Raw genomic sequence first — 27,740 nt, forward strand, 5'->3', positions numbered from 1 at the left:
AGGGCACACAGGTGCTTGTTCCTTTGACTTTGGGAGGGTGGCTTGGGAGCAAGGAGTCAGCAGGAGGTACAGGCCTGGTAACTGGCTGGGCCCAGGGCCTGAAGGGAGGGAGGGCCTGGGAGTGAAGATGGGGCCTCATCCAAGCTCTTCTCTCCTTTATTCATCATCAGAAATCCCTTTTTTCTTTGGATCACTGGAACCCCAAATCTCCACCCTGAGCTCAGCCCTCTGGTTGATAATCCATGCCTTTGTCTCCTCACCCTGCCTGGGTAGTCACCAGGGAGCTCTGGATCCAGTCAGGCTGTCCCAGCACCCCAAGCCCTCCACTCCCTCCCCACGTCTGCCCTGGCTTGCTCTGTCTCCCTGGGGCAGCTGGCTTTTGTCCCAGGGCAGCATGGGAACAGCTCGGGTGGAGATGCAGGAGGGGCGCCCCAGCAGGCTCACCTCTCCCACCTCTCATGGTTCCCGCCCTGCACCCAGGAGGCCTGGGACCTGCGTAAGGACCGCTGAGCCCTCTCACCTGGACTTCCCTGGCTCTGGGGCCCATAGACTGGCTGGGTGTGGTGGAGAGGCTGAGGGAGAAAATCTGTGGGTGTGGGGCCCCAGGAGACACTGGGTGACCTCGGGCTCAGCCCGCTTCTGAGATCAATTTCCCCAGCTACAGAAAAGAGAAGCTGGATGCTGGGATTCTGCAAAGTAGGCAGCTTGGTGTGACTCCTAGGCCACCCTGGAATTTGAGTCAGGAGATCTTTGAAAATACTGCCTCCTGATAATGGATCATCTATGATGTGCTAGGCACCGCATCAAGAATTTTGTGTGCATTAACTCATGAATCTTACAACAGTCCTCTGGGATGGGTCTTATTAGCATCCCTATTTATTTATGTATTTTCCCACACCCTCAGCATATGGAAGTTCCCAGGTCAGGGATCAAATCTGAGCTGCAGCTGTGAACTATGCCACAGCTGCAGCAACATTGGATCCTTAATCCCCTGTGCAGGGCAGGGATCAAACCCGCACTGCTGCAGAAACTACGCTGGATCCTTAACCTGTTGCACAATGGCAGGAACTCCCTAGCATCCCTATTTTATAGATGAGAATACTGAGGACCAGAGAGGGTAAGTACCAGGTCCAAGGTGACACAGCTAGTAAGCTGTAGAGTCTGGATTTAGATCAGGTCCCCTGGACTTGGAGCCTGTGCTCTTCCCTCTGGCAGCACAGGCTCAGGCAGAGACACTGTAGCCTTAGAGGGTAGAGCCCAGCCCCTGGTGGGGGGCGGGGGGCAGAAGGGGAGCCAGTCCTCCCAGTTGGATCTGAGGGTAGTGGGTTTCCCATCCAGGAATCTACATTCAGGCCAGCCTGGACTGCTCCTTTTCCAGCCTCTTTCTGCTCTGGGGGGGCAGGGTGTGTGGTTGGGAGCAGCGGCTTCTAGCCCAAGATACCCTCAGTTCTGCCCTGAAGCCCTGGGTGACTTGCACATCATCTCTGGGCCTCAGTTTCCTATCTTCCTAATGGGCACAATTCTGGTACTACTGGGTTTTAAAAGCTCAAGCGTCTCAAGGATCTCGGGTGAAAAACCACCTTAGCTGCAATCATAAAATAATTAATAAAATGTCTTGGCCAGAGCGGGAGCAGAGGAAGTAAGTGGGCGGCGGCCGAGGTGACAGCCGGCTGGAGAGGTGGAGCCAGGGAATGGGTGGGGAGGGGGCGGGCCAGGCGGGCCAGAGCTCCGGGGCAGAGTTAGAAACTCACCCAGGGAGCTGGCAGTCTGTATCCCGCACCCCATCAGCCGCCCTGCACCATGAGCCGTAAGTCTGGCCCGGGTGCCCCCAGAATCCCCTTTGCCTCCCGGTGGAGCCTTGAATGCCAGGCTCAGCCCTTCATTTCTCTCCCTCTGCAGTGCGGAGTCTCTCGCTGTGGTTCCCGCTGCTTCTGCTGCTGCTGCCGCCACCCCCGGCCCTGCCCGAGGACCCCCGGGCGCCTGCACCGGGTAGGCAGCCCTTTCCTACCCCGGAGGAGCCCTGAGTCCTGCGTCCCTTGCCTGGCCCCTCACCCAGGGTCCCCTCTCCCTCCGGCGGGCCCAGCTTCCCCTTTCTGTTCGCGGTGTCTGGGAGCGGGGAGAGGGCTGAGTGTGTAGGTGAGACCCGGGCTCTCCGCAGACCCTTGGTGCGTGTGTGTGTGTGTGTGTGTGTGTGTGTGTGTGTGTGTCCTTGTCCAGGACGCCGCAGGCTTCTTTTTTTTGGGGGGGGAGGGCAGACTGGGATTTTTTGCTGGCTTTGGGAAAAGGGACAGCCCCTCTCCAGCCGCCTCACTGTTCTGGGCCCCCAGCTGTCCAAGCCGACTCTGGCCCCAACAGTCTCGCTGTTTCCCCCTTCCGGCCCCTTGTGGAGGAAGCAGCAGGCGCCCAGGGGAAGGCGGCTGGCGAGGTCTCTTTGTCCAGCCTCTAACTTTCTGGGACCCTTCCAAATTCCCAGGCTCTCCCATGGTGAGGACCCTGGGTACACCCATCATTCCAGGAAGAGGGATGGTTTGCTTCCCCTGAGGTTTAAGTCCTCACCTGTGAGGTCTCCACATCTGTGTTAACTGAGGCTCACCTAAGAGCTGTACCCTCTCAAGTTGCACAGAACGTGGTGGGTCAGAGTTGCGCTTGGATCTGTCTGATTCTAGGCACTTTGCAGGGTCTTTCCCACAGAGGGTGCTCCCTGCCCTCTTCTCCCTCAACCAATGGACCCTGGTTGCATCACCCCAGAAATGATGGGGAAAGTCAGATCGTGTAAAATTCCACCACCCCTGCCCCCTACCACACATATACCAGGTTCCAGGTGAAGGAATGCAGCTCCTCCCTCGACCACCCCCTCCCCCAGTTATTGCTTGTGTGTGTGTGTGTGTACAAGGTCTGGACAGAGCTTCCTTCACCACTAGCTGTGTGAGCCATCCCTCTCCGGGTCTCCGTTTCCTGTCTGCAAAATGGGGACAAGAGACAGTAGGAGGGGGTGGGGAACTGAGCTTTTGCTTGCAATGCTCAGAGGAGAGAGGGAGCATTATCTACATGCACTGGGAAGGGGACCAGGTTTGCTGGAGGAGGGGGTTCGAGAAGCTGGCATTTGGGGAAGCCAAGGGGCAGAGGGAGGGTGCTCTAGGCAAGAGTTTGGGTATGAACAAAGATCTGGTTTGTGGGAAGAAGAGGAGGAAGTCTTATATGGCCAGCAGTTTATAGTTAACAAAACCCGGCTGTGAGCATCTATGTTGTTGGTGCTCATAAGAGTCCTCCTAGGGAGATGTTAGTCCCATTCTACAGATGGGAACGCCGAGGCCCAGACGGGTGAGCCCATTTATCTGAGACCCTGGTAGGAGAGCCAGGGCTGAGCGGGCTGCCCCAGGGACCCCTTTTGTTAGCCCCTGGGTCAGCCCGGCACTTCCTCCCATGCTCTACTCAGTTCCATCCAGGCCCCCAGGGTACCTCAGGGCTCACCAGTGCCTGGAGAGCTATGGTCTCTGCCATTTTGCCTTTAGCTTTTCCTTATCTTTATATTGTATGTGTTTAAAAAGTATCACTTTTTTTTTTTAAACTCCACAAACAATCCCTGGGGATTGTTAGTCTTTGACTGGAGCCTGGAGACACAGAGTTGGAAGGATCTCGCAGTCTGATAGAGAAGACAGAAATGCCAACATGTTGTCATCCAAGGGAGTCAAGCCCATAACTGAGGGAAGCACGGGGGGTGGGGATGGGGAGTGCGGGGCTCAGGGGACAGTTACCTCTCAAGTGTGAGGAATTGAGGGGGGCTTCTTGGAGGTGGTGACATTTGACCTGGCCCCTGAAGGAGGTGGTGAGTGTGGGGGGGATACTGTGGGTTTTACCTTGAAACTCTGTAAAGGATCTTTTAGGCAGAAGCAAGGGCACTAGCTAAAGCCTAAGATTCTGAGCTGTGGAAGCAGACAGGAGCCCAGGGAGCAGTGGGGCAAGAGGCAGGTGCTGGTCGGTAGGGCCTTTGAATGCAGATTGAGGAGAGGGACTTGAGCCTGGGACTTGGAGTATAATTGGGAGCAGAGGAGTGAGATGGGGTGGATGACTTGGAGGTGAGACTGGAGTCAGGGAGACCATTGAGGCTGTTGCAAGGGTCAAGGAAAGACCAGAGGACAAGCTGGGTGTGGGAGCAGAAAGTTTGGGCCGCCTTTCCATTTCCAAGTTTATGGGTGAACTGAGGTCCAAGATGCCTGGACAGCTAGGGGAGGCATCAGCCCTGGGAAGCCTAAGCCTGTGTTTTGTTCCCAGGGCTGCAGTAGAGGCCAAGCCCGCATTAGATTTGGGGCGCAGGCTCACCTGGGGGCAGATTGCTTCCGCTTTTCCTGTGATGGCGGAGTCTGCGATGGAGTCTGGCTTAGAAGATAAAGCTGTGTCAGGGGATCTCTAATGCTCAAGTTCATCCCTTCCAGCTCCTGAAGTTGGCTTTGTGCTCTCTCCTTGGCTAGGATGGGGCATGACCTAGCAGCCAGAGCTTCATGCCAGGTGGAGGGCCTGAGGCCAGCTAACCAAGGCAGGTGGGGCAGGAGGCCAGCCTATGCCAAGGTCTCCTATCTGCAGCACCAGCTGGGTCTGCGGGCTGGGAGGGGGCTTCCTCTCCAGCTGGGCTCTTCTAGCTGTTGGGTTTGGTGCAGTGGGGCCTGGCCAATGGCTGCTGCCCTAGCTGGGTGTAGGGGCTGGGGCCTGGGTCTGGCTGGCCAGGGCCCTTTTTTTCTCTCTTTGGCTGCCAAACCCCTGAAGTTTCTCTAAATATTATACTTAGGGAGTTTCAGTCCAGCCTCTTTAATGGGCCCTCTTGATGCCTGTTGGCTCTGTCTCTCAGAGGACTTGGTTTTCCCTCACTGTGCCTGGAGCCCTGACTCCTGGGCGGGGGGACATTTCCTTGCCAGGTCCTCGGAAAGTTCTGGAGCCAGGCAGTCCTGGACAGTCCTCGTCTGTGGGAATGTGTGCAGAGTGGGCATGCTGATCAAGCCACCTCTAGGGTAGCTTGAAGACTCAGTGAGAACAAGCCGCTAGGTTCTCTGCTGATGGGGCAGGGGATGTATTGATGTGAATAATGGAGATAGTTGGTAATGGACCGGCTCTCCCCAGAGTCGAGAAGAAGGGGAGGCAGAGAGCAAGGTTTCCTTAGAGCCTGTCCATTCCATCCCTTTCCTGGAAACCACTGCAAAGTAAGGCTCAGAGGGAGAAAGGTACTTGCCCAAGGACACACAGCCAATAGAGAGCAGGTGTTCTGATACATCCATACCCAGCACCTGCTTGATGCCTGGCCCTGTGCTGGGAGTGGGAGCTCAAGGCTTGTCAGACTCTGTGCCTGCACCTTCCCAGTTGTCTTTCCTAATGGTTTATGGGGACAGGAAAGCATGCGGAATTTAAGTTAGACTGAAGGAAGGTCTTCCTTTGTGAATAATTCCCAGAGCTCTGGTTGTGGCAGGGGGTGATGCTCCCTCTGGGGTCCTGGCTTCATTCAGTCAGGATTTTCAGGTCTGCCTTGAAGGAAGGGTGACAAGCCTCCCTCACCTGGGGTCCTCCCCAGCTAGGGAGCAGAGTGACTCTGCCTTGTCATCCTTTCCCCAATCCAGGTGCCTCCAGGAGGAGGAAGGGAGGGGAAGAGAAGGGAGTTCAAGTCTGGGTTCGGCAATTTTGAAGTGGTTGGGGGGGCTTGGGTGAGTTCCCCTGTAGGGAGTGGGGCTGGGGGGGGGGCTCACCCACTCCCTCGGGATGCTGAGTATATAAAGGTGAGGTGGATACCCAAGGTTGGAGCGGTCGTGAGCGCCCTGATTGTGACAGTTCAGCGGTGGTGGGGCTCAGCTGGTGGGGGTGGGCGTGGGGTGGGGAGCAGCACCCAGTCTCCTCTCGACTACCCTGACATGCTGGGGCTGCCAGCAGCAGCTGAGGTCCTTGCTGGGGCGAACTTTTTTTGCTCTGGGCAGCTGGTGTTTATGCAAAGATCATGGGGGAGGAGGAGTCTGGGAGGGAGGGAACCCCCCTACGCCCAGGCGCCCAGACTGGCATCTGGGGCGGGAGGCTGTGCTGCCTGCTGCGCACGACAGGAAGCCCTCAGGCCAGACTTCAGAGCCAGCAGCTGAGGGCTGGAGATGAGAGTCTCCTTGGCCAAGGTTGGGGTGGCCGGTCTCCTCGATTCATTGTACATCCCACAAACATTTGTTCAGCTCTGGCCACCACATCTGGATCCCCTGGGCGGCTAGAACCAGGCCCTGGGTTGAACCCCAGCTGTGTGCAAGGCTGCCACGAAGGAGGAGACAGTCAGGGAAAAAGCCCTTTCTCTTGGAGGCTTGGGGTGGAGGCGAAGGGTGGCCGGGCTACAGAGAGCAGAGGAGTGTGGACCGTTAGGGGAAGTTTTCAGGTGGAGGTGGAGGGTCAGGTGGACTTGGAGGGCATTGTCCAGGGAGGAGCCGCAGCCTGGGGAAAGGACGGAGCCAAGCTTTGGGCTTTGGGGCTATGGGATGGGCTGCCACAGAACAAGCTGTAAGGAGCTCTTGCATTTCTTTTGGGATCCCTGCTGTGGGAGGGATGGAGAAACAGTCCAGGAAAGCGCTGGGCCTCAGCCCCTGTGCCCACCGAGTAGTGGGACTGATCTGTCGGTGACCGGGGACTTAATGTGCCAGGGTGGGGAACAGGGCAGTGTGGGACCGCAGGAGCTCCTGGGCAGAAAACTGCAGTGCCCGCTCAGGAGGGATCACTGAGGAGAATTCCAGACCCCTGACCCAGCCCCCAGGGCTGGTCCTCCGAGTTTCTGGGCCTATGGCTGTGGGAGGGGGAGGCGGGTCCTGCCAGGCCCCTGCCCTGGTCCGCCTGTGTTGGTCTGATAAGGCCTTTTTGTCCAGACTTCTTCTGGCTGGTTCCTCCCTTTTACACCCTTTAGGGGCCACAGAGATGCTATTGTGAGGCCCTGGGGAGTTGCCAGGGCTTAAGCAAAACTATTTGCATGTGGAGTTCCCCTTGTGGCACAGTGGAAATGAATCCAACTAGGAACCATGAGGTTGCGGGTTCGATCCCTGGCCTTGCTCAGTGGATTACAGATCTGGCATTGCTGTGAGCTGTGGTGTAGGTCACAGACATGGCTCTGGAGTTGCTGTGGCTGTGGCACAGGCTGGCAGCTGTAGCTCCGATTTGACCCCTAGCCTGGGAACCTCCATATTCCCAATGGTGCGGCCCTAAAAGGACAAAAAGATAAAATAACAACAACAACAACAAAAAACCCAAAATTATTTGCATGATTCTTATAATCTTCTTCAAGTTGACTCAGGCGCACATGTATGTGTATTGGTGGTACTGGGAGCCCTCTTTGAGGTGGGGGCCAGGAGGACCCTGCTGTCCAGGCCCCATGCTGTGAGGTGAGGAGACCTACACCCACAGGGGGGTGTCCTCTGATCACGGCATCCTGGGGTGACTTCCTGGGCTCCTAGCACCCTTGGCTGCCCTCTTGAATCCCTATAATCAGTTGCAAAGAATCAGAGTAACGTTGGCTCTGAGCCCAGATAAGGAAGTGTGTTTGCAGAAGGGATCTGGTATTTCCTTTGCAAGGCTGGGGAAGGAGCAGCTGCCAGAAGCCAGGCGTCCGGGGTCTGCAGCAGGCCTGGCTCTGTTCCATTATCTTGGCCAAGTTGCCACCCCTCCCTGAGACTCAAATGAGCTCTGAGTGAATGAGCTCCAGGGAGTCTCTGACCTTGCTGGTGGAGAATCACTGAATCAGGGCAGATTCAAGCATGGGATCTGTGGTGGGGAGATCCGGGTTAGACACCAGGAGGGACTTCCTGGTGGGGGTTTCTCCAGACGGAGGCAGGGTTGGTGCCAGAGCTCCACTCAGCCTCTCAGGAGAGTTTTCTGGCCACATCTCTCCTGTTTCCATGGTCCCTGACCTCCCTCATGATCCAAAAGCTGACTCTGCTCTGATGGAGACCATGGGTGGGTCTATCAGCAACAAGACCTTGGACGCCCCTCAAACCCATGCTTTGTCCAAGGGTTCTGGGAAACCTCTGCCCTTGGCCTTCCCTGCTGAGGGGTGGAAAAGAAGGGACAAGCCATTGGTCTGGGTGACGCATCTGGGTTTCCCCTCGCCTGGTCTCAGTTTCCCCATTTGCCTATAAGTGGGCATTGTGATACCTGTTCTTCCTTCCCTTCTGCAAAAATAGAGGATGGTGGGCAACTTTAGCTTCCTAGTGTCTAGGTGCCCAGAGGCTAGGGATTTGTCTGAGAACCCTTATCCTTGTCCCTTTTCTGAACACTACAAACCCTGCCCTTGGTGCTGGCTTGGGCTCTGACTTCGCAGAAAGTGGATGCTCTAGAAGCCTGTGGCTGCAGTGTCTTATCAGCTTTCTCCTAGCCTTTGATGTCACAGCCTGGGGCCTCTTCTCTTGTCCCATTTCAGTGGCAGCAGGGAGGGAGGGGGGACTTCCCCTGGTGGCCTGATGTGGGCGAGACTGGAAACAGAAGGGCCAGGGGCCTTCTGGTCATAGCTGTGGGGACAGAGAGGACCCCTAGGGGCTGCACGGAAGTGCAGTAAGTTAGGACAGAGTTGTGACTGGAGTCCCTGCCTCTGGCCCCAACAAGAGCTCACCCTGGAGTGGTCTCTGATCTCTCTGTTTCTCTCCTACAGTGAACCCCTGTTGTTACTATCCGTGCCAGCACCAGGGTATCTGTGTCCGCTTTGGCCTTGACCGCTACCAGTGTGACTGCACCCGCACGGGCTACTCTGGCCCCAACTGCACCATCCGTGAGCTGGGCCTCCAGTCCCCACTCCTTCTCCCCTGGGCTCATCCCCCAAGACACCTACTTCCTACCCTTCTCTCTGGCTGGGACCCCTCTTCCCTTTCTTTGCCTGCCTTTGACCTCTGACACGACCCTTGACCTGGCTCCAGCACAAGCCGTCACTCCTGGCCAGCTCAGTCCATGTGCCTCTGGGCTCTGTGGTGAGTCTTCACCACCCAGGCCTGACCTCAGGGACCTCGTTCTCTGGTCCTGGCCCCTGTCCTCACGTCTGGTTCTGGCTCTGTCATGTGTCATCACTCCCAAGGTTCTGTCCTGACCTGTCCCGGTCCCCATCTTCCACCCTGGCTGTTCCTTGGTCCTGCCAAGGGGGCCCAACTGAGCGGCTCCCACTGCCCCTGCAGCTGAGCTGTGGACCTGGCTCCGGACTTCTTTGCGGCCCAGCCCCTCTTTCTTCCACTTCCTGCTGACGCATGGGCGCTGGTTCTGGGAGTTTGTCAATGCCACCTTCATCCGCGACATGCTCATGCGCCTGGTACTCACAGGTGGGTGGTGGGCAGGACCCCCTAATCCAGGGGAGCAAGAAATCCTGCCAGTTCTGGGAATCCTTGGCATCTGATAAGGGCAGAGGTGGTGGTGGGTGGACTCTAGGATGCCGTATTTAGAAAGCTCAACTCGGAGTTCCCATTGTGGTGAAGCAGAAACAAATCCGACTAGTAACCATGAGGTTGCTGGTTCGATCCCTGGCCTTGCTCAGAGGGTTAAAGATCCGGCATTGCTGTGAGCTTGGTGTAGGTTGCAGATGCGGCTTGGATCCTGCATTGCTGGGGCGTAGGCTAGAAGCTGTAGCTCTGATTTGACCCCTAGCCTGGGAACCTCCATATACCTTGGGTGTGGCCCTAAAAAAAAAAAAAAAGCATAAATAAATAAATAATTAAATAACTCAACTCAACAGGTTCAATCCCCGGCCCTGTGGGTTAAGGATCTGGCAGCTATGCATACATTGCAGCTGTGGCTTGGATTCCACTCCCAGCCCTGGGAATTTCCATACACTGTGGGTGCAGCCATAAAAAATGAAAAGATAAAAATTTCAACCAAGAAGAGGTGGGGAAGGGGGTGTAACTGGGGGCAAGAACCCCCTGGTCACAATTATTTTCTCCTGTGCAGTGCGTTCCAACCTTATCCCCAGCCCCCCCACCTACAACACGGCACACGACTACATCAGCTGGGAGTCCTTCTCCAATGTGAGCTACTACACGCGAATTCTGCCCTCTGTGCCCCAAGACTGCCCCACGCCCATGGGGACCAAAGGTAATGGTGATGGGATGAGGGGGTTGGGCCCAGGGATCACAGGAAATGCTTGGTTCTTCTCTTTGCGAAAATGCAGGCAGAAGAGCTATTACTGATCCATCTTACAGATGGGTAGACCAAGGCAAGATGTATGCATATCCAGAACCAGGGATGAGGATAGAAAGAGGTTGTGGACGGTCTCGCCTGGGGTCAGTGACAGCGTCAGACTAGTGCTTCCACATTTCCAAGGTGCTTCTTTGCCTGAAGCTTGTCTACTGAATGGCTGGAATCCTGCTGGCATGGGGGTGACTTGAAGTGGAGAAAGGAAATAATAGTGTGCTATTTATTGGGTGCAAACTCTGAGTTTGGTTCTTTTTGTGTGTGTGTGCCTTTTAGGGCCACACCAGAGGCAAATGGAAGTTCCCAGGCTAGGTGTCAAATCAGAGCTGCAGCTGTTGGCCTACACCATAGCCGCAGCAATGCAGGATCTGAACCGTGTCTGAAACCTACACCACAGCTCACAGCAACACTGGATCCCCGACCGACTGAGTGAGACCAGGGATTGAACTTGCATCCTCATGGATACTAGTCAGAATCGTTTCTGCTGCACCACAACGGGAACTCCTGTATTTGGTTCTTTACTGATGTAAACAGTCTTATGTGCTTCATCAGCACAGTTTACATACAGGCAGATTTTTTCTTTAGTTTCCCAAGACCCCTCTTGGTTTCGTTGGCAGGGGTCTTCCTCCCAAGGCTTTCTTCCCAATACACTGTTGATTGTCCCCAAAACTGGTGGTTTACTCAATGTAGATACATCACTTCAGCTTCAAGTACCCTGGGGTACAAAAGCAGTATTGGTCCACCACTGCTGTCACTTCAGTTCCCACCACATGGTGGCGCTATTGAGCACGGTCCTGTGCACCCTAGTGGCTGTGTGCTTTTGCAGGTTCAGAACCTTACAAGCGCAACAGTGTCCTTAGATGGGCTGCAAGGGCACTACTTTGATGGCTTGCATGTTTGATGACTCACACATGTAGCTACCATTCCTAAAGCATGACCATTCTGCCAGGATAGCTGGGTCTCACAGAGGCTCTGGACTCGGCCAACACTTTGTTGGAAGGAGTCCTCGCTCCGTCTCAATCTGAGTGACGATCCAAGTTATGGGGTGCAGACCACTCCCGCCAGCTTCCCTTTTGGTAAGTTCCTATTGGGGTGTTTGATGACCTTTTCTGCTACAGGAAACCAGTCAGCCGTTTCAATCCGAAGAGCTAGCTATTGACACTGAGCCTCATTGGATCAAGTCATCTGACATTAAGTTAATGAAGGAAGGCCTCTCAGTGCTTATTTTCATAAGGACAGACACTTGCTTCAAGATGACTTGTTTTTACCCCAGGCATAGAAAAAAAGGCATCATTTAAAATAGGTTGGTGAGGGAGTTCCTGTTGTGGCGCTACAGAAACGAATCCAACTAGTATTCACAAGGACGTGGGTTCAATCCCTGGCCTCTCTCAGTGGGTCGGGGATCTGGCATTGCTGTGGTTGTGGTGTAGGCTGGAAGCTGTAGCTCCGATTCAACCCCTAGCCTGGGAACTCCCATATGCTGTGTGTGCAGCCCTAAAAAGAAAAAAAAGTAGGTTGGCAAAGTTAGACAGAGAAAGACAAATATCATATGCTATCACTTAAATGTGGAATCTAATACAAATGATACAAAAGAACTTATTTATAAAACAGAAACAAACGCACAGATTTTAGGGTTACCATAGGTGAAACCATCGCGGGGGAGGGAAAATTCGGAGGGTGGAAATAACATAAACACATTACTGTATAAAACAGGTGATTAACAAGAACCTACTGTATAACACAGGAAAATCTACTCAATAGTTTGTAATAACCCATATGGGAAGAAAGAATGGATATATGTATATGTGTGACTGATTCACTTTGCTGTACACCTGAACAAATGCAACATTGTAAGTCAACTATACTCTAATAAAATTAAATAAAAAAAAATAGGTTGGCAAACTCCAGCCCACAGGTCAATCCAGCCCACCCCCTGTTTTGCATATAAAGCTTCACTGGAACACAGTCACATTCATTAAGTATCACCCGTGGCTGCTTTCCTGCTGCATCAGCAAAGCTGAGTAGCTGTGACAGAGATCCTATGTTGGCAATGTCTAAATATTGACTATCTGGACTTTTACAGAAAAAGTTCATTGACCTTTGGTTTAAAAGATTCCAACTCACCAATTCTCTGTCATGCTTACATTATCTCACGCACTCCCAAATCCATTGCATAAAATAGGTACCACTTGCCTTGCTTTATAGATAAAGAAATTAAGGCTCAGAAAGATACCTACACCTCAGCTCACAGCGACACCAGATCCCCCACTGAACAAGGCCAGGGATTGAACTCACATTCTTGTGGATGCTAGTAGGATTTGTTTCTGCGCACCCTTGCCAACCTATTTTAAATGATGCCTTTTTTCTATGCCTGGGGTAAAGACAAGTTATTTTATTTATTTTTTTTTGTCTTTTGTCTTTTTAGGGCCAAACCTGCAGCATATGGAGATTCTTAGGCTAGGGGTCTAATCAGAGCTGTAACTGCCGGCCTACACCACAGCCACAGCAATGCAGGATCTGAGCTGCATCTGTGACCTGCACCACAGTTCGAAGCAACGCTGGATCCTTAACCCACTGAGCGAGGCCAGGGCTTGAACCCTCAGCCCCATGGTGCCTAGTTGGATTTGTTTCCACTATGCCACAATGGGAACTCCAAAGACAAGTCATCTTGAAGCAGGTGTCTGTCATTATGAAAATAAGCACTTGAGAGGCCTTCCTTCATTAGCTCAATGTCACATGACTTGATACCCAATAGACTAACTCTTTGGATTGAAAATGTCTGGCTGGTTTCCTGTAGCAGGAAAGGTCATGTTCACACAATTAGGAGATGACAACCCATTTCAAACACAGGCTACCTTGCTCCAGGGTCAGGGAGTTCAAGTCCTGTTATTTGTTGGTTCTTTTCTTTCCTTTTCTTTCTTCCTTTCTTTCTTCCTTCCTTCCTTCCTTCCTTCCTTCCTTCCTTCCTTCCTTTCTTTCCTTCCTTCCTTCCTTCTTTCCTTCTTTCCTTCTCTCTTTCTCTCTTTCCATTAACTTGTACAAAGTAGCAGACATAAGTGAAAGGAGCATGAGAGGAAACATACATGAGAGAAAAGTGTATTCATCTCTGGTTCAAGATTTGTCCAAAACTTTCCAGTGTTATTTCATCTATCCCCTCTCACCTTATTTTCCATGGAATTTTAAAAGCAAATTCTGAATATCATGCCATGTCAGCCATTCATACTTCCAAGGTCTTTCAGTAGAGAAGGTGCCAGGGGCCATCTGGGGGGAGGGAGGTGGTCCCAAAGAGGCCACCTTGGACTTCCTGCATGGACCAGTTTGGTCTGGCAGCCCAGAAGGCCCTGGGGCAGGAAGATCCAGACAGGAGATAGCTGCTGCTCTTTCTCACCTCCCCCACCAGGGAAGAAGCAGTTGCCAGATGCTGAACTCCTGAGCCGTCGCTTCCTACTCCGGAGGAAGTTCATACCTGACCCCCAGGGCGCCAACCTCATGTTTGCCTTCTTTGCCCAACACTTCACCCACCAGTTCTTCAAGACTTCTGGCAAGATGGGTCCTGGCTTCACCAAGGCGTTGGGCCACGGGGTGAGTACCTAGCAGGGGCTCAAGACTTCTCTGGGTTGCACTTGGCCCATGAGGGTTGTGGCCAGTGGGGCAGGACGCGGGGATCTGAGCAGACCCTCTCTCTGTCTTCAGGTAGACCTCGGCCACATTTATGGAGACAATCTGGAACGTCAGTATCACCTACGGCTCTTTAAGGATGGGAAACTCAAGTACCAGGTAGCACCAGGCCTGGGGATTGGGTGTTGGTAAGGGCCTTCCATGGTCTTCTCTTGGCAGAGGCTGTTGGTGGGGGGCCTCGGTGGTGTCCTGAGATGGCCAGCCGCAGGAGCTGGAGGAGTGTGGGAAGAGGAGGGACCATAAACCCTGTGAGAAGGTATCAGGCAAGAGAAGCAGACGAGGAGCAGAGTCATGTTCTCCTGGGAAGAGGATTTCGGGCTCAGTAGATGGACATTTCCAGCCTGCAGTTATTCATTTAATGATTCCACTACCATGTGCCCAGCACAGGTGAGCAGTGGCCATGATTGTTATGGGCCCTGCCCTCCAGTTACCCAGGGACCACGGATGTAAACACTAGGATGCTAGTTCCATGAGGACTTTTTGTGTGAACTTGCACTGTCCAGTAGTGCTAGAGCCATAGAGAAAATTATGCTATGCCCTCAAATCCACTCCATAAAATAGGTGTCATTTGCCCTATTTTATAGATATGAGCCATGGAGGTAATTAAAATTTTTCTGTGGCCACCTTAAAAAAGATAAAATTGATTTTAACGTTTTTTATTTAACCCAGTAGGTCCAGAATATTATTTTACCATGTAGTCCACACAAAAATTATTAATAAACTATCTGTTTTTGTGCTAACTCTTCAAAATCTGATCTGTAACTCATCACACTTACAGCACATCTCAATTTGGGCGCCCAACTTTCAGTGGAGATGCCTGATCTGTATTTAGAATTCATAAAATTTACAGTGGAAAAGTAGATCCACCTGCCCAAGATGTTCTAAGCTTAAAGACTTTCCAATAGCTGAGGCATCTGTTTTAAAAATTAAATCTAAAGGAAATAAAATTAAAAATCCAGTTCTTCATTCATATTTGTAGTGTTCCGTAGCTGCTTGTGGCTAGTGGCTGTCATATTGGACCACGCAGTCTCAACAGACAAAAACCAAGATAGGAAGTTCACTGCTGGAGTTCCTGTGGTGGTTCAGTGGTAACAAACCCAACTAGTATCCAGGAGGACCCAGGTTCAATCCCTGGCTCTGCTCAGTGGGTTAAGGATCCAGTGTGGCCATGAGCTGCAGTGTAGGTTGCAGCCGTGAACTGTGGTGTAGGTTGCAGATGTAGCTCGGATCTGGCGTTGCTGTGGCTTTGGGAGTGGCTAGCAGCTGCAGCTCCGATTTGACCTCTAGCCTGGGAACTTCCATATGTCACAGGTGTGGCCCTAAAAAAAAGAAGAAATTTACTGCTGAATTTTTTGGGCTAAGAATAGTATTTGGCCTATGATAGGTCCTCATGTATATTTGGGGACTGAATGAAGAAACTGCCATATGATTAATTATACTTGCAACAGCTGCCACCAGGGAGAAACCATGAGAGTGTTCAGAGGATGGGGAAGGAAGGCTTCTTTAGGAAGTATGAATAAACTGAGTTGTGTGAAGGATGAGAAAGAGTTCAGGAGGCCAAGAAGGGGACAGGGCTGTCCAGCTTGGCAGGACAGGGGAGAGGGGAAGCTGCTTGGGTGATTTTGAAGGAGTGAAATGAGGAGAGTGTTGCTGGACACCCGAGTGATTCCTGATGCGTATGGATCGTGTTAAGGACCTCTGATCCTCTGATTTTTTTTTTCCTTTTTTTCTCTTTTGTCATTTTAGGACCACACCCGTGGCATGTGGAGGTTCCAGGCTAGTGGTCAAATCAGAGCTGTGGCCCACTGGCCTACACCACAGCCACAGCAATGCAGGATCAGAGCCGTGTCTGTGACCTACACCACAGCTCATGACAATGCCAGATCCTTAACCCAGTGATCAAGGCCAGGGATTGAACCCATGTCCTCATGGATACTAGCCGGGTTCGTTAACCACTGCGCCACGTCAGGAGCTCCAGGACCTCTGATTTCTGCCAGGAGCAGAGAGAAGACTTGGAAGGGTTTTAAGCTGGGGTGGGATGCTGGATTGCGGTGTTTTCTTTTTTTTTTTTTTTGTCTTTTTGCCATTTCTAGGCTCCCGCAGTATATGGATGTTCCCAGGCTAGGGGTCGAATCGGAGCTGTAGCTGCTGGTCTAGGCAAGAGCCACAGCAAAGCGGGATCTGAGCCGCCTTTGCAACCTACCCTGCAGCTCATGGCAACGCCAGATCCTTAACCCACTGAGCGAGGCCAGGGATGGAATCCACAACCTCATGGTTCCTAGTCGGATTCGTTAACCACTGCGCCACGACGGAAACTCCTGGATTGGGGTATTTTAAAGGGTTGCTCTGGCCGCAGAGCTGAGAATAGACTGTCTGGGTTAAGGAGCCGCTTACTAGGGGAGTCAGGATGGAAGATGAAGGTGGCTTGGAAGAGGGTGGTGGCAGTGGGGAGAGAGAAAGGGCCTCACTTTAAGGAAGCTTTGGGACATGGTTAGGGAGTCAGGGCAGCTCGAAGGACAAGTGGGAGGGTGTCAGTTGTGCAGGTGCAGGCGCCCTGCCCCCTCCCAGGTTCCTAGATGGCCCTGTCCCACAGGTGCTGAATGGAGAGATGTATCCGCCGTCGGTGGAAGAGGCACCGGTGCTGATGCATTATCCTCGGGGCGTCCCACCTCGGAGCCAGATGGCCATGGGCCAGGAGGTGTTTGGGCTGCTTCCTGGGCTCATGCTCTATGCCACCCTCTGGCTGCGCGAGCACAACCGTGTGTGTGACCTGCTGAAGGCTGAGCACCCCACCTGGGACGACGAGCAGCTCTTCCAGACGGCCCGCCTCATCCTCATCGGTGAGGACTATGAACCGGCCACATCTTAGGAGGCCACACGGGGTGTCCTCCTAGGGTGGGGGATTGGGTGTGGGAGTTGTGGTGGGGGCAGGGTGTGAGGAGAGAGAGTAGGATCCTGGCTCTTCTGCTTCCCAGCTTTAAGAATGAGAGCAGAAGACCAAAAAAAAAAAAAAAAAAAAAATTAAATTACACAAAAAAAGAAAGGAGTTGCCATCGTGGCACAGTGGAAACAAATCTGACTAGGAACCATGAGGTTGTGGGTTCAATCCTTGGGCTCGCTCCGTGGGTTAAGGATTCCGCGTTGCCAGTGACCTACTGCGGTGTAGGTCGCAGATGTGGCTCGGATCTGGCATTGCTGTGGCTCTGGCGTAGGCTGGCAGCTACAGCTCCGATTAAACCCCTAACCTGGGAACCTCCATATGCTGCAGGTGTGGCCCTCAAAAAGACCAAAAAAAAAAAAAAAAGAGAGAGAGAGAGAGAGCAGAGCCTTCCCCTATGTGAGCCTCACTTTCCAGATCTATACGTTGGGAATAATGATGGTTGTAAGGATTTGTCGAGATGATGGATGGGAAAGTGCTGAGCACATATAGGCCTTCAGAAAGTGGAGAGCTGTGATAGTTGATTATTCGCTGGGTGACTGGAAGCAAATCTGATTAGCCACCCCGAATCTCAGTTTCCCCATTGTATCACACCCAGGAGCGCTCAGTGACATCCTCAGCAAGTACAGGTCAAACCCCAGCTTGCCCAGCCTTCAGGAATCCTTATGTTTCTCACCCTGCATGCATCTGCCTTCCTGAAGGTTGGTAGCTTCTGGGTGACTCAGGGACAAGATATTTTTGTGTCCCCTACGGGGGCGAATCTGCAGCTTAAAATGTCAGATGGTTTCCTGCCTGGGAGCTTGGCCCCTGACACCCTGTCCAGATGATACTCACTCTGAGTCACCAGTGAGCCCCCCTGCCCCCGCCTCTGGGCATCCCTGGGCATGGCTGTTCCCAATTATAGTGCCCCATTCCCTGGAGCCTAGAAGAGCCATGCGGCAGAGATAGGAACATCCTAAGGAGTGAGAAGGGGCTGGTTCTGAAGACCCAGTATGGCAGAGAATTTGATCAGAGAGGGCAAGTCTGTGTCTGCAGGCTGCCCAGCATGCTGACTAGTAATGAAGCTGTGACCAAAGGCAGGACTTTTAGGACCCTGCACCTCTAGTGCTTCACTTAACCCCCCACGAGAGCCTTATGACCCACATCTGGTTATCCTTGCTGTGGAAATTAGGATGCAGAGAAGAATTCTCCAAGGCCGTTCAGTGGAGGGAGATTTGGAGCAGGTCTGACTGCCACTAAAGTTGACGTTGTGTCCACCGCGTCATGAGGGGAGTGCCTTCCTGAGTGGGCAGGGGCTTCAAGGCTTAGTCTAATCCTCTGTGACGTTCGAGTAGGCGGAGGGGGTGGGATTCTCCTCTCACACCTACACGTAGTGTTCCCACTTCTACACATGCTGACCTTCTCTCTTATGCCAGGCTCCATGCCAAGAGTTCAGATGCATTGTCCACGCCTCCCAACGACCCTGTGACTATTGTTATACTGACCTTAATATATCTTACTTTATTTTTAGCCTTTTTAGGGCCACACCTGCGGCCTATGGAGGTTCCCAAGCGAGGGGTGGAATCGCAGCTATAGCCGCGGGCCTACCCCACAGCCACATTACTGCTGAGCCATGACAGGAACTCCTATACCAATGTTAGTATCATACACATTTTATAGACAAGTGGCATGAGGTACAGAAATAGTAACACAGCCCAAGCTCAGGTGGCTAGAATGGTGAAGCCATACACTTTCCTCCTTGGTGCTGTGGGTTAAGAATCCGATGATAGTGGCTTGGGTTGCAATGGAGCCGCGGGTTCCATCCCCGGCTGGGTGCAGTGGGTTAAAGGATCCGGCGATGCTGAAGCTGCAACTCAGATGATGCAGTACCTGGCCCCAGGAACTTCCATATACCGTGGGTGTGGCCATCAAAAAAATGAGAAATGCTGAAGCCAGGAGTTAGACCCAGGTCTGCTGATTGCAGTTCCAGTGGCTCCAGGTCAGTGTGCTAAACACCAATTTGTCTAGTGGCTCACTGGCCAAAGTATGGGTTTCTTCTGATACCCAGTTGACCGATTTTCATTTTATCTTGGAATGTTCAGTTTATTTCTTCCCTGGCTTTTTGCTTTGTAGCTGCCCGAGGGGGCAGAGGAAAAAAAATCTATTTCTAAGAATTTGATACATAGGAAGATATGAGGATTATATTTGGGACTGGATTCACTTTTGTCTTCAGTGTCCCTCGTTTGCTGCTGCAGTTTTTATTTTTTATTTTTATTTATTTATTTTTTTATCTTTCAAAAATTGTATTTGTTATGGTTGATTTACAGTATTCTGTCAATTTCTGCTGTACAGCAAAGTGACCTAGTTATACATATTTACACATTCTTTTTCTCATGTTATCCTCCATCATGCTCCATCATGAGTGACTAGATATAGTTCCTGGCGCTATACAGCAGGATCTCACTGCTTATCCACTCCAAATGCAATAGTTTGCATCTACTAACCCCAAACTCCCCATCCATCCCTCTCCCTCCCCCTCCCCCCTGGCAACCACAAGTCTGTCCTCCATGTCCATGAGTTTATATCTTTTCTGTAGATGGGTTCATTTGTGCCATATATTAGATTCCAGATATAAGTGATATCATGTGGTATTTGTCTTTTATCTTAACTTTTTTTGTGTGTCTTTTTTGTTGTTTTTTCTAGGTTCCCAGGCTAGGGGTGTAATCAGAACTATAGCCACTGGCCTACGCCACAGCTACAGCAACTCGGGATCCGAACCGCATCTTTGGCCTACACCACAGCTCATGGCAATGCCGGATCCTTAACCCACTGAGCGAGGCCAGGGATCGAACCTGCAACCTCATCGTTCCTAGTTGGATGCATTAACCATTGAGCCACGACGGGAACTCTTTATCTTATTATTATTATTTTTAAAAATTTTTTGGCTGCTCTGTGGCATATGAAGTTCCCGGGCCAGGGATCAGATCTGAGCTGCAGTTGTGGCTTATGCTGGACCCTTTAACCCACTGTGCTGGTCTGGGCATGGAATCTGTGTTCTAGTGCTGCAGAGACATCACCTATCCTATTGAGTCACAGCAGGAACTCCTCTGTCTGCCCGTCTTTTGTGGCCTCTGCAGCCTCTTTTAATGGCCTGTGCGAAGGGGGTCACCCAGGGGTCACTAAACCCATCTTTGGATCCTTCCTTTGCATATCCTGCTCAGCATGGAATGCAGGGCAGCAGGAGACTCTTGTCTTGGACATCCATCCAGCCTGAGACAGAAAGTTCTAGTTTCACTTCCTGTGATAAAATGAAAGTGGCCAAATACAGTGAAATAACCATTACAACCATAAAGAAGCCAAAGCCAGCCCTTTCCACAAACGGGCTCCCTCCCCGAACCCAGTGGCTGAATCACCGCGCTCTGCTGACTGCTTCCCCATCCTCTGTCCCAGGGGAGACCATCAAGATCGTGATTGAGGAGTACGTGCAGCAGCTGAGCGGCTACTTCCTGCAGCTCAAGTTTGACCCGGAGCTGCTGTTCGGCGTCCAGTTCCAGTACCGCAACCGCATCGCCGTGGAGTTCAACCAGCTGTACCACTGGCACCCGCTCATGCCCAACTCCTTCAGGGTGGGCCCCCAGGACTACAGCTACGAGCAGTTCCTCTTCAACACCTCCATGCTGATGGACTATGGGGTCGAGGCCCTGGTGGACGCCTTCTCGCGCCAGATCGCGGGCCGGGTGAGTCTCAGAGGAGCGTGCGGAGGGCAGCTGGGCTCTGGGATCCGAATCCCAGTTTCTGTGAAAGGGGGAGAGGGTCACCCTTCCAGGGTGGTGGTGATCCTTCCTTCCTTGCTTCTCTTGTTCTTCCGTTTATTCAGCAGTAGCAGGTGTTACGGCAGGTGCCGGGCATGTAGTGGAGGACATGGTCACGTGGTCTTGGGTCCTTGTATTTTTGACTGTTCACTGTAGAAAGGAACAGTGGTCCTGTGACAGCTCACGTTGTTCGGGCACTTGCTATGCGTGAGGCTCTGTGCTGGGGCTTTTCTGATGTTATCAGATTTGTAAGAGCAGGTCCAGAACCACAATACAGAGAGCCCACAGTGCTCTGGGGAGCCAGAGAGGGGCTTCTGGTGGAGAGCTGAGGCCTGTGGATGAGGAAATGATGTTGAATCTGGGAGCCGAAGGCTGGACAAGGATCTCCCAGCGCGAGTGGTGGCGTTCATGGCAAGGGACAGTAGTGTTCCAGGTGGAGGGGACACCGTGGCAAGGGCCCAGGGGCCAGAGGGCATGGCAGTCTGAGGACCAGGAAGACATTTGGGGTGTGGCCATCTATGTGAAAGCTCCTGCACATAGTAGGTCTTTATTAAGTTATAAGGCTCTCTTATGGGCTGAATCACCCCCTGACGCAAGTTCCCATGTCAAAAGTCCTATCCTCCAGATCCTCAGCATGTGACTGTATTTGGAGACAGGGTCTTTACAGTTAATTAAGGTTGATGGGTCATTGGGTGGGCCCTACTGTGACAGGTGTCCTTATAAGAAGAGGAGATGAGGTTATGGACGTGCAGAGGGAAGACATAGGGAGAAGGCAGCCTGTCGACAAGCCAGGGAGAGAGGCCTACGAAGGAACCCCTCACTGCTGACACCTTGGTCTTGGACTTCAAGCCCCCAGATCTGTGAGGCAATGTATTTCTATCGTTTAAGGCACCCAGCATCATACGTCCTTTTCCCTTGGGATTTCTGACTTAACTCCCTCCTAAATATGCCCTTCCTCATGTTTGGAAGCTTCCATCTCCTTCATCCCAGCTCCCCTCATCCCCTGCCTCTCTCTAATCCTCCTCCCTAAGCCCTGTGGGGAAGTTGTGGCACCACATGAATTTAGGTTTCCTCCTGGTCATTTGACTGCAGTTAGCATATGTTGACACAAATGCGGAGCTGCTGTCTGGTTCATGGCCTCCATTCTGTGTGGTGACACAACATATGAACAGAGACACTAGCCTTCGTGTGGGGCTGTATGGTTTCCGAAGAATTTTTTTTTCTTTTCTTTCTTTTTTCTTCTTCTTCTTCTTCTTTTTGTCTTTTTAGGGCCGTTCCTGCCGCATATGGAAGTTCCCAGGCTAGGAAACTGAAGCTGCAGCTGCTGGCCTACGCCACAGCCATAGCAACATCAGATCCGAGCCGTGCCTGTGACCTACACCACAGCTCATGGCAACACTGGATCCTTAACCTATCGGTGAGGCCAGGGATGGAACCTGAATCCTCATGGATACTAGTCAGATTTGTTTCCATTCAGCCACGATAGGAACTCCCTCCAAAGAATTTTCAAGTGATAGCCATGGTGACATGTGGGAAAAACCCTGGTGTTTTCTGGTAATGGGTGGAAGGAGCGAGTTTGATGCTCAGGATATCCATGAGTGTGAGAAGTGGTAAAACAGGGCTTCCCCTGATTATCACCTTGAGAGGTCGCATCTGGGGGTCACCACATGACCAGCACTGTGCCAACTGCTTTGCATTCTTTATCGTGATCATTTCACCACAGCCGTATCAGCTGTCTGCTTCTGCCTTCCTCATTTTTGCATATGATGAAACAGACACTTAGCTTCAGTTGATTTGCCTATGGTCACTATATTTGTTTTCTAGGGCTGCAGAAGGACCACAAAGTAGCAGGCTTTAAGCAGTAGAAATTCATTCTTTCACAGCTGTGGAGACTAGAAGTCCATAATGAAATTGTCAATAGGGCCATGTTCTTGCTAAGCCTCCAGGGGAGGGTCTGTCACTGCCTTTCCCTCAGTTTCTGGTGGTTGACAATCTTTGGGGCTACTTGGCCTGTAGAAGCATCACTTGCACATGGTGTTCACCCTATGTGTTTCCTCTATTTTTTTTTTTTTTTTGCTTTATAAGAGCTGCAGCTGTGGCATATGGAAATTTCCAGGCTAGTGGTCAAATTGGAGCTACAGCTGCCAGCCTATGCCACAGCCACAGGAACATGGGATCTGAGCCATATCTGGGATCTACACCACAGCTCATGGCAACACCAGATCCATAACCCACTGAGGGAGGCCAGGGATTGAACCCGAATCCTCATGGATACTAGTTGAGTTTGTAACCCCCTGAGCCACAATGGGAACTCCTGTGTTTCCTCTTTTTTATTAGGACACCAGTCATTGAATTTGGGCACACCCTAATGGAGTATGATCTTAATTACATCCATTTCCAAATAAGGTCCTGTTCGCAGGTGCGGGGGTTTAGGTCTTCAACTTATCTTGACACATGCAAGTTAACCCACAACAGCCCCACAGCTTGTAAATGGTTCCGCGGAGATTGGCACCAGCCTTTGCAGGCTTTGCCCCAAGGTGTATGATTTCACCTAACTATACTTTTCCTCTTTTTCACTCAATTGTCCTTCTTTTACCCAAACAGAACTCTTTTTTTTTTTTTTTGGCTTTATAAATGCTTTTTATTTTTATTTTTTTAAATTACTCAATGAATTTTATTATATTTATAGTTGTACAACAGTCATCACAACCCAGTTTTATAGCATTTCCATCCCAAATCCCAGGCACATCCCTCCAGTCCCCAACATGTCTCATTTGGAAACCATTAGTTTTTCAAAGTCTGTGAGTCACTATCTGCTCTGCAAAGAAGTTCATTATGGCCTTTTTTTAGATTCCACATGTAAGTGAGAGCATATGATGTTGGTGTCTCACTGTCTGGCTAACTTCACTTAGCATGATAATTTCTAGGTCTATCCATGTTGCTGCAAATGCTGTTATTTCTTTCCTTTTAATGTCTGAGTAATATTCCATTGTGTATATGTACCACATCTTCTCTATTCACTCCTATGCCGGTGGATATATAGGTTGTTTCCATGTCTTGACTATTGTCTGTAGTGCTGCAATGAACATTGGAGTACATGTGTCTTTTCGAGTCATGGTTTTCTCCGGATAGATGCCCAGGAGTGGGATTGCTGGATCAAATGATAATTCTATTTTTATTTTTTTGAGGAGTCTCCATACTGTTTTCCACAGTGGTTGCACTGATTTACATTCCTACCAACAGTGTAATAGGGTTCCCTTTTCTCCACACCCTCTCCAGCATTTATTGTTTGTAGACTTTTTGATGATGGCCATTCTGGCTGGTGTGAGGTGGTACCTCATAGCTGTTTTGATTTGTATTTTTCTAATAATGAGTGATGTTGAACATCTTTTCATGTATTTTTTGGCCATCAGAACTCTTTCTTTAGCATTATCAATTCACCCTAAGCAATAGAGCTTTCTTTTAGACAAATGCTCTGTAACGGTTATGAATCAGATTTTTTTCTTCTGGAGGCTTCATCTCACCAGCTTACCTGTGCTTTGAACCCTATTTCACCCCCTTTATGGGATATATTTTACCACCATTTGGTCTTGGAGTAAAACTCCAAGTTGAGTTAAACTAAATTTATTTATACATTATAGTTTTCCTGGCAAGATTTTAACTCCATCCCTGCTAGTATATGATAGTTCCTCTCCCAGGAAGCTGGGAAGAGGGAAGGAGAAACAGATGTAGTCCCCTGCAAAGGTGGCTTTATTTGCTTTGACTTGATACTCTGTTTCTCTTTCCTAGTGTTGGCCCTTTACCAGGGGTTCCATTTTTAACTGAACTACATGCTCAGAAAGTTATGTGTAATCTCAGTACAGAGAATGGAAAGCAACAGAAATAGGTTCCTTAGCAGGATCCTTTAAGGGATGAAACATCTTTGTTCTATGATAAGAACTGATTTGGAGGGTGACTGAAACATGTCAGTTCTGCCAGGTATAATTTAAAAAACATCTCAGGAAAGCCATCACATTTGGATCCCTCGAGCTAATATTCGTACATCCGTTTCCAGCACTTGAAAGCTCAGAAACCTTTCTGCCTTTTATTTCTGGATCTGAAATGCCAGCCCTCTGCTTGAGCTCTTGACTGTGGCCATCCATATTGGCCATCTCTTTTGTAGAGACCTAGTTGCCGAACCTAATAGTTCCAGAGTCTTCCTCGACAGGATGTTGGTGGGGCCAGGGGGTGGGGTTCTCCCCTAATTCAAAGGGCTGGGGAACCGTGTGTCTGGTGAGTCATGGGAGAAGTCCTCCTGGCTCACTCCACACTCTAATGATGAGGAGGCTGAGACTCAGGGGAGGTGGTGTCTGAGAAAGCCTGGCACTGCAAAACTGGGGCCAGGTTCTTAGTGTGTTGGCTGCTAGGCTGAGCCATACTTTCTGCTCAGGAAAGACTCTTGACCTGAAGTTCTTCTTCAGGATGATGTGGCCTGGTTCTCAGACCACAGTGGTGTTTCTCTCTTGGCAGATCGGTGGGGGTAGGAACATGGACCACCACGTCTTGCATGTTGCCGTTGGGCTCATCAAGGACTCGCGAGAGCTGCGCCTACAGCCCTTCAATGAGTACCGCAAGCGGTTTGGCCTGAAGCCCTACACCTCCTTCCAGGAGCTCACAGGTGAGCAGCTGTTTCCTGGCCTCAGTTCCTGCCCTCAAGGGACTTTGTGCGAAAGTGAAAGAGACATCGAGGAAACAATATGGCAAGCTGGTGGCTGGCGCATGAGGAGTGAGGGAGCACGGTGCCAGGGGTGGTGAGGAATGGCAAAGCCCTCCCCTTGGAGAGAGAGGGGTGACTTCTCAGCTGGGTTGGAAGGATAAAGAGAGATTTTCCAGGTGAAGAATAGAGGGAAGAACCTTCTAGGTGGAGGAATAGAAAGTACAAAGGCACAGGAGTCAAAAAGAATGAGCCTATACAGGGGAATAGCCATCAGTGTGGCTGGAGCAAGAGGCTTCTGTGCAGGAAGAAGGTGGAGGCTAGTGAGAGGAGACTGGCTCACATTGTGTGGAGTCTTGGGTTCCATGCTGTGATTTGGGGTTTTATCCTGTCTAGTGGTTCCTAAATCCCATTTATAGACCAGCTACCTAAGAATAACCTAGGAAACTAATTAAAAATATCAAATCCTGGAGAGTTTCCTGGTAGTCTAGTGGTTAGGTTTTAGTACTTTCACTACTTCAACCCAGGTTCAGTCCTTGATCTGGGAGCTGAGATCCCACATCAAGCCCTTGCATGCCATGGCAAAAACAAAAACAAAAACACCAAATCCTAGATATCTCTCTGAGATTCTGATTCAGTAGGTCAAGTGATACCCAAGACTCTCTATGTGTATGTATATGTGTGTGCATATATATGTATATGCATGTATATGAACATGTATGTATATATATAACAAATATATATTTATGTATATGTAGATATATATTTGTTGTTGTTCAGGATCCCAAGTTGTTGGGCAGCCAACTTTGGGAACCTTTGTCACAGACAAGAGGGAGCCACTGAAAGATTCCGACCAGGCTGTGACATGACCCTGTCTGTGTACTAGTGTCCTAGGGAGGGTGGATTTGAAGAAATGGGGAAGCTTGATGTGTCTCCCACAACAGTCCAGAGGGACAGAAAGAACCATGTCCTTAAATATTTGTGCGAGCTTGGACCAGGGCCATGCCATCTCTGAGCTCCAGCAGAATGCAGGGTCTTAGACTAGGATAAGGCCTTGAAACCTGCCTGGGAAGGACCCAAGATGGGTAGCATCTCCTTGTTGTAACAATCAGGTAATTAGGGCACAGGGAAGTGGAGCGAGTTGCTCAAGGTCATAAGCTGTTTGGTGGCAGATCCAGGCCCTCGACTCTGTCTGCAGTTTGAGTTCCTTCCCTAGATGCAGCCCTGGAGCAGAGCCAGATTTTAGGGCATGTGCTTATTTGCTCCAGTCGCTCCTCTGAAGTCCTTTAGCCTCTCTAGAAAAAGGTGGTTCTAGAATGCTCCTCCTGAGATTAACTTGGTGGGTGGCATCACGATTGTGACTCTACCTTCTTCCCCTTGTAGGAGAGAAGGAGATGGCAGCTGAGTTGGAGGAGCTGTATGGAGACATCGATGCCTTGGAGTTCTACCCAGGGCTGCTTCTCGAGAAGTGCCTCCCAAACTCCATCTTTGGGGAGAGTATGATAGAAATTGGGGCCCCTTTTTCCCTTAAGGGCCTCTTAGGGAATCCCATCTGTTCCCCTCAGTACTGGAAGGCGAGCACGTTTGGTGGCGAGATGGGCTTCAACCTTGTCAAGACGGCCACGCTGAGGAAGCTGGTTTGCCTCAACACCAAGACTTGTCCCTACGTTGCCTTCCGAGTGCCAGACCTGCGCCAGGAGGATGGGCCTGGTGTGGAGCGGCCGTCCACAGAGCTCTGAGGGAGTATGGCAGCAGCATTCTGGATAGGAGGGCTCCATGATCGTCTTTCCAGAATGCTGAGGCCGGGGTCGATAGTCTTAACTGGGTTTCCGGTTTGGCATCGAGAGTGTCAGAGTGGACACTTAGAACTCTGGGTCTCTTATCCGTGATCTGGAACATGGTGGTCTTGCTTGGTGTTCAAGAAATGCTGAATTCTTGGTTAGCCATCCAGAATGAACACTGGGCTCCTGGTTGACCACCTAGAGTGTCAGGTTGTAGACTGATCTGGAACATAGGCATTCTAAAATATTGGATTCCTGACGAAACAATCTAGAATGTTTGGGGCTCGTAGCTTGCATTCTAGAATTTCTGGTGGCCTTCCAGAGCACTGACTTTCTGATTGGCGATTCAGAATGTTGTGTTCCTGGTTGCTGATCCAGAACAGTGGCTGGTGTACTGGATTGGTCCTGATCCGAATGTCTGGAGTGTTGATCCATTTTCCTGTTCAGTGAGACATCCGCAGAGCAGGAGAATCTGATGTCTAATGAGAATGCATTGCCTGAATCTGTGCCTGCATGGAGGCGGCAAGGGAGCAGTGTTCTTTTGGAACCCCAACCAAGACCCTGGTCTGAGGATATGGAGGGAACAGGTGGCTTTTTCCGGGCCATTGGTTGGAAGCCACCAGAGCTCTGTCCCCATCCAGGGCTCAATTCATGGCAGCTGTTATTCATGAAGCTAATAAAATTCTTTTTCCAAATTG

The 27,740-nt window shown here is 50.9% G+C and overlaps 1 protein-coding gene across 1 annotated transcript; it reads left to right on the top strand.

Annotated features, from left to right (window-relative positions):
- PTGS1 (prostaglandin-endoperoxide synthase 1) lies at positions 1,687-27,740 on the top strand. The gene is made up of 11 exons (XM_001926129.6): positions 1,687-1,807; positions 1,900-1,989; positions 8,642-8,758; positions 9,156-9,296; positions 9,919-10,062; positions 13,562-13,743; positions 13,855-13,938; positions 16,433-16,679; positions 20,207-20,493; positions 25,078-25,225; positions 26,645-27,740. Exons 1-11 carry the CDS (start codon positions 1,801-1,803, stop codon positions 26,998-27,000), a joined length of 1,803 nt encoding a protein of 600 aa, XP_001926164.2. The 5' UTR covers positions 1,687-1,800; the 3' UTR covers positions 27,001-27,740.

Source organism: Sus scrofa, chromosome 1, assembly GCF_000003025.6.
Source record: "Sus scrofa isolate TJ Tabasco breed Duroc chromosome 1, Sscrofa11.1, whole genome shotgun sequence".
In the NCBI taxonomy this organism is placed as follows: Eukaryota; Metazoa; Chordata; class Mammalia; order Artiodactyla; family Suidae; genus Sus; species Sus scrofa.

What these genes read in the sequence shown, in the direction of transcription:
- PTGS1 (XM_001926129.6), top strand. An exon ending in CATGCGCCTGGTACTCACAG is followed by an intron (nt 9,297 to 9,918) that starts GTGGGTGGTGGG and finishes TCTCCTGTGCAG; the next exon opens with TGCGTTCCAACCTTATCCCC. An exon ending in CGCGCCAGATCGCGGGCCGG is followed by an intron (nt 20,494 to 25,077) that starts GTGAGTCTCAGA and finishes CTCTCTTGGCAG; the next exon opens with ATCGGTGGGGGTAGGAACAT.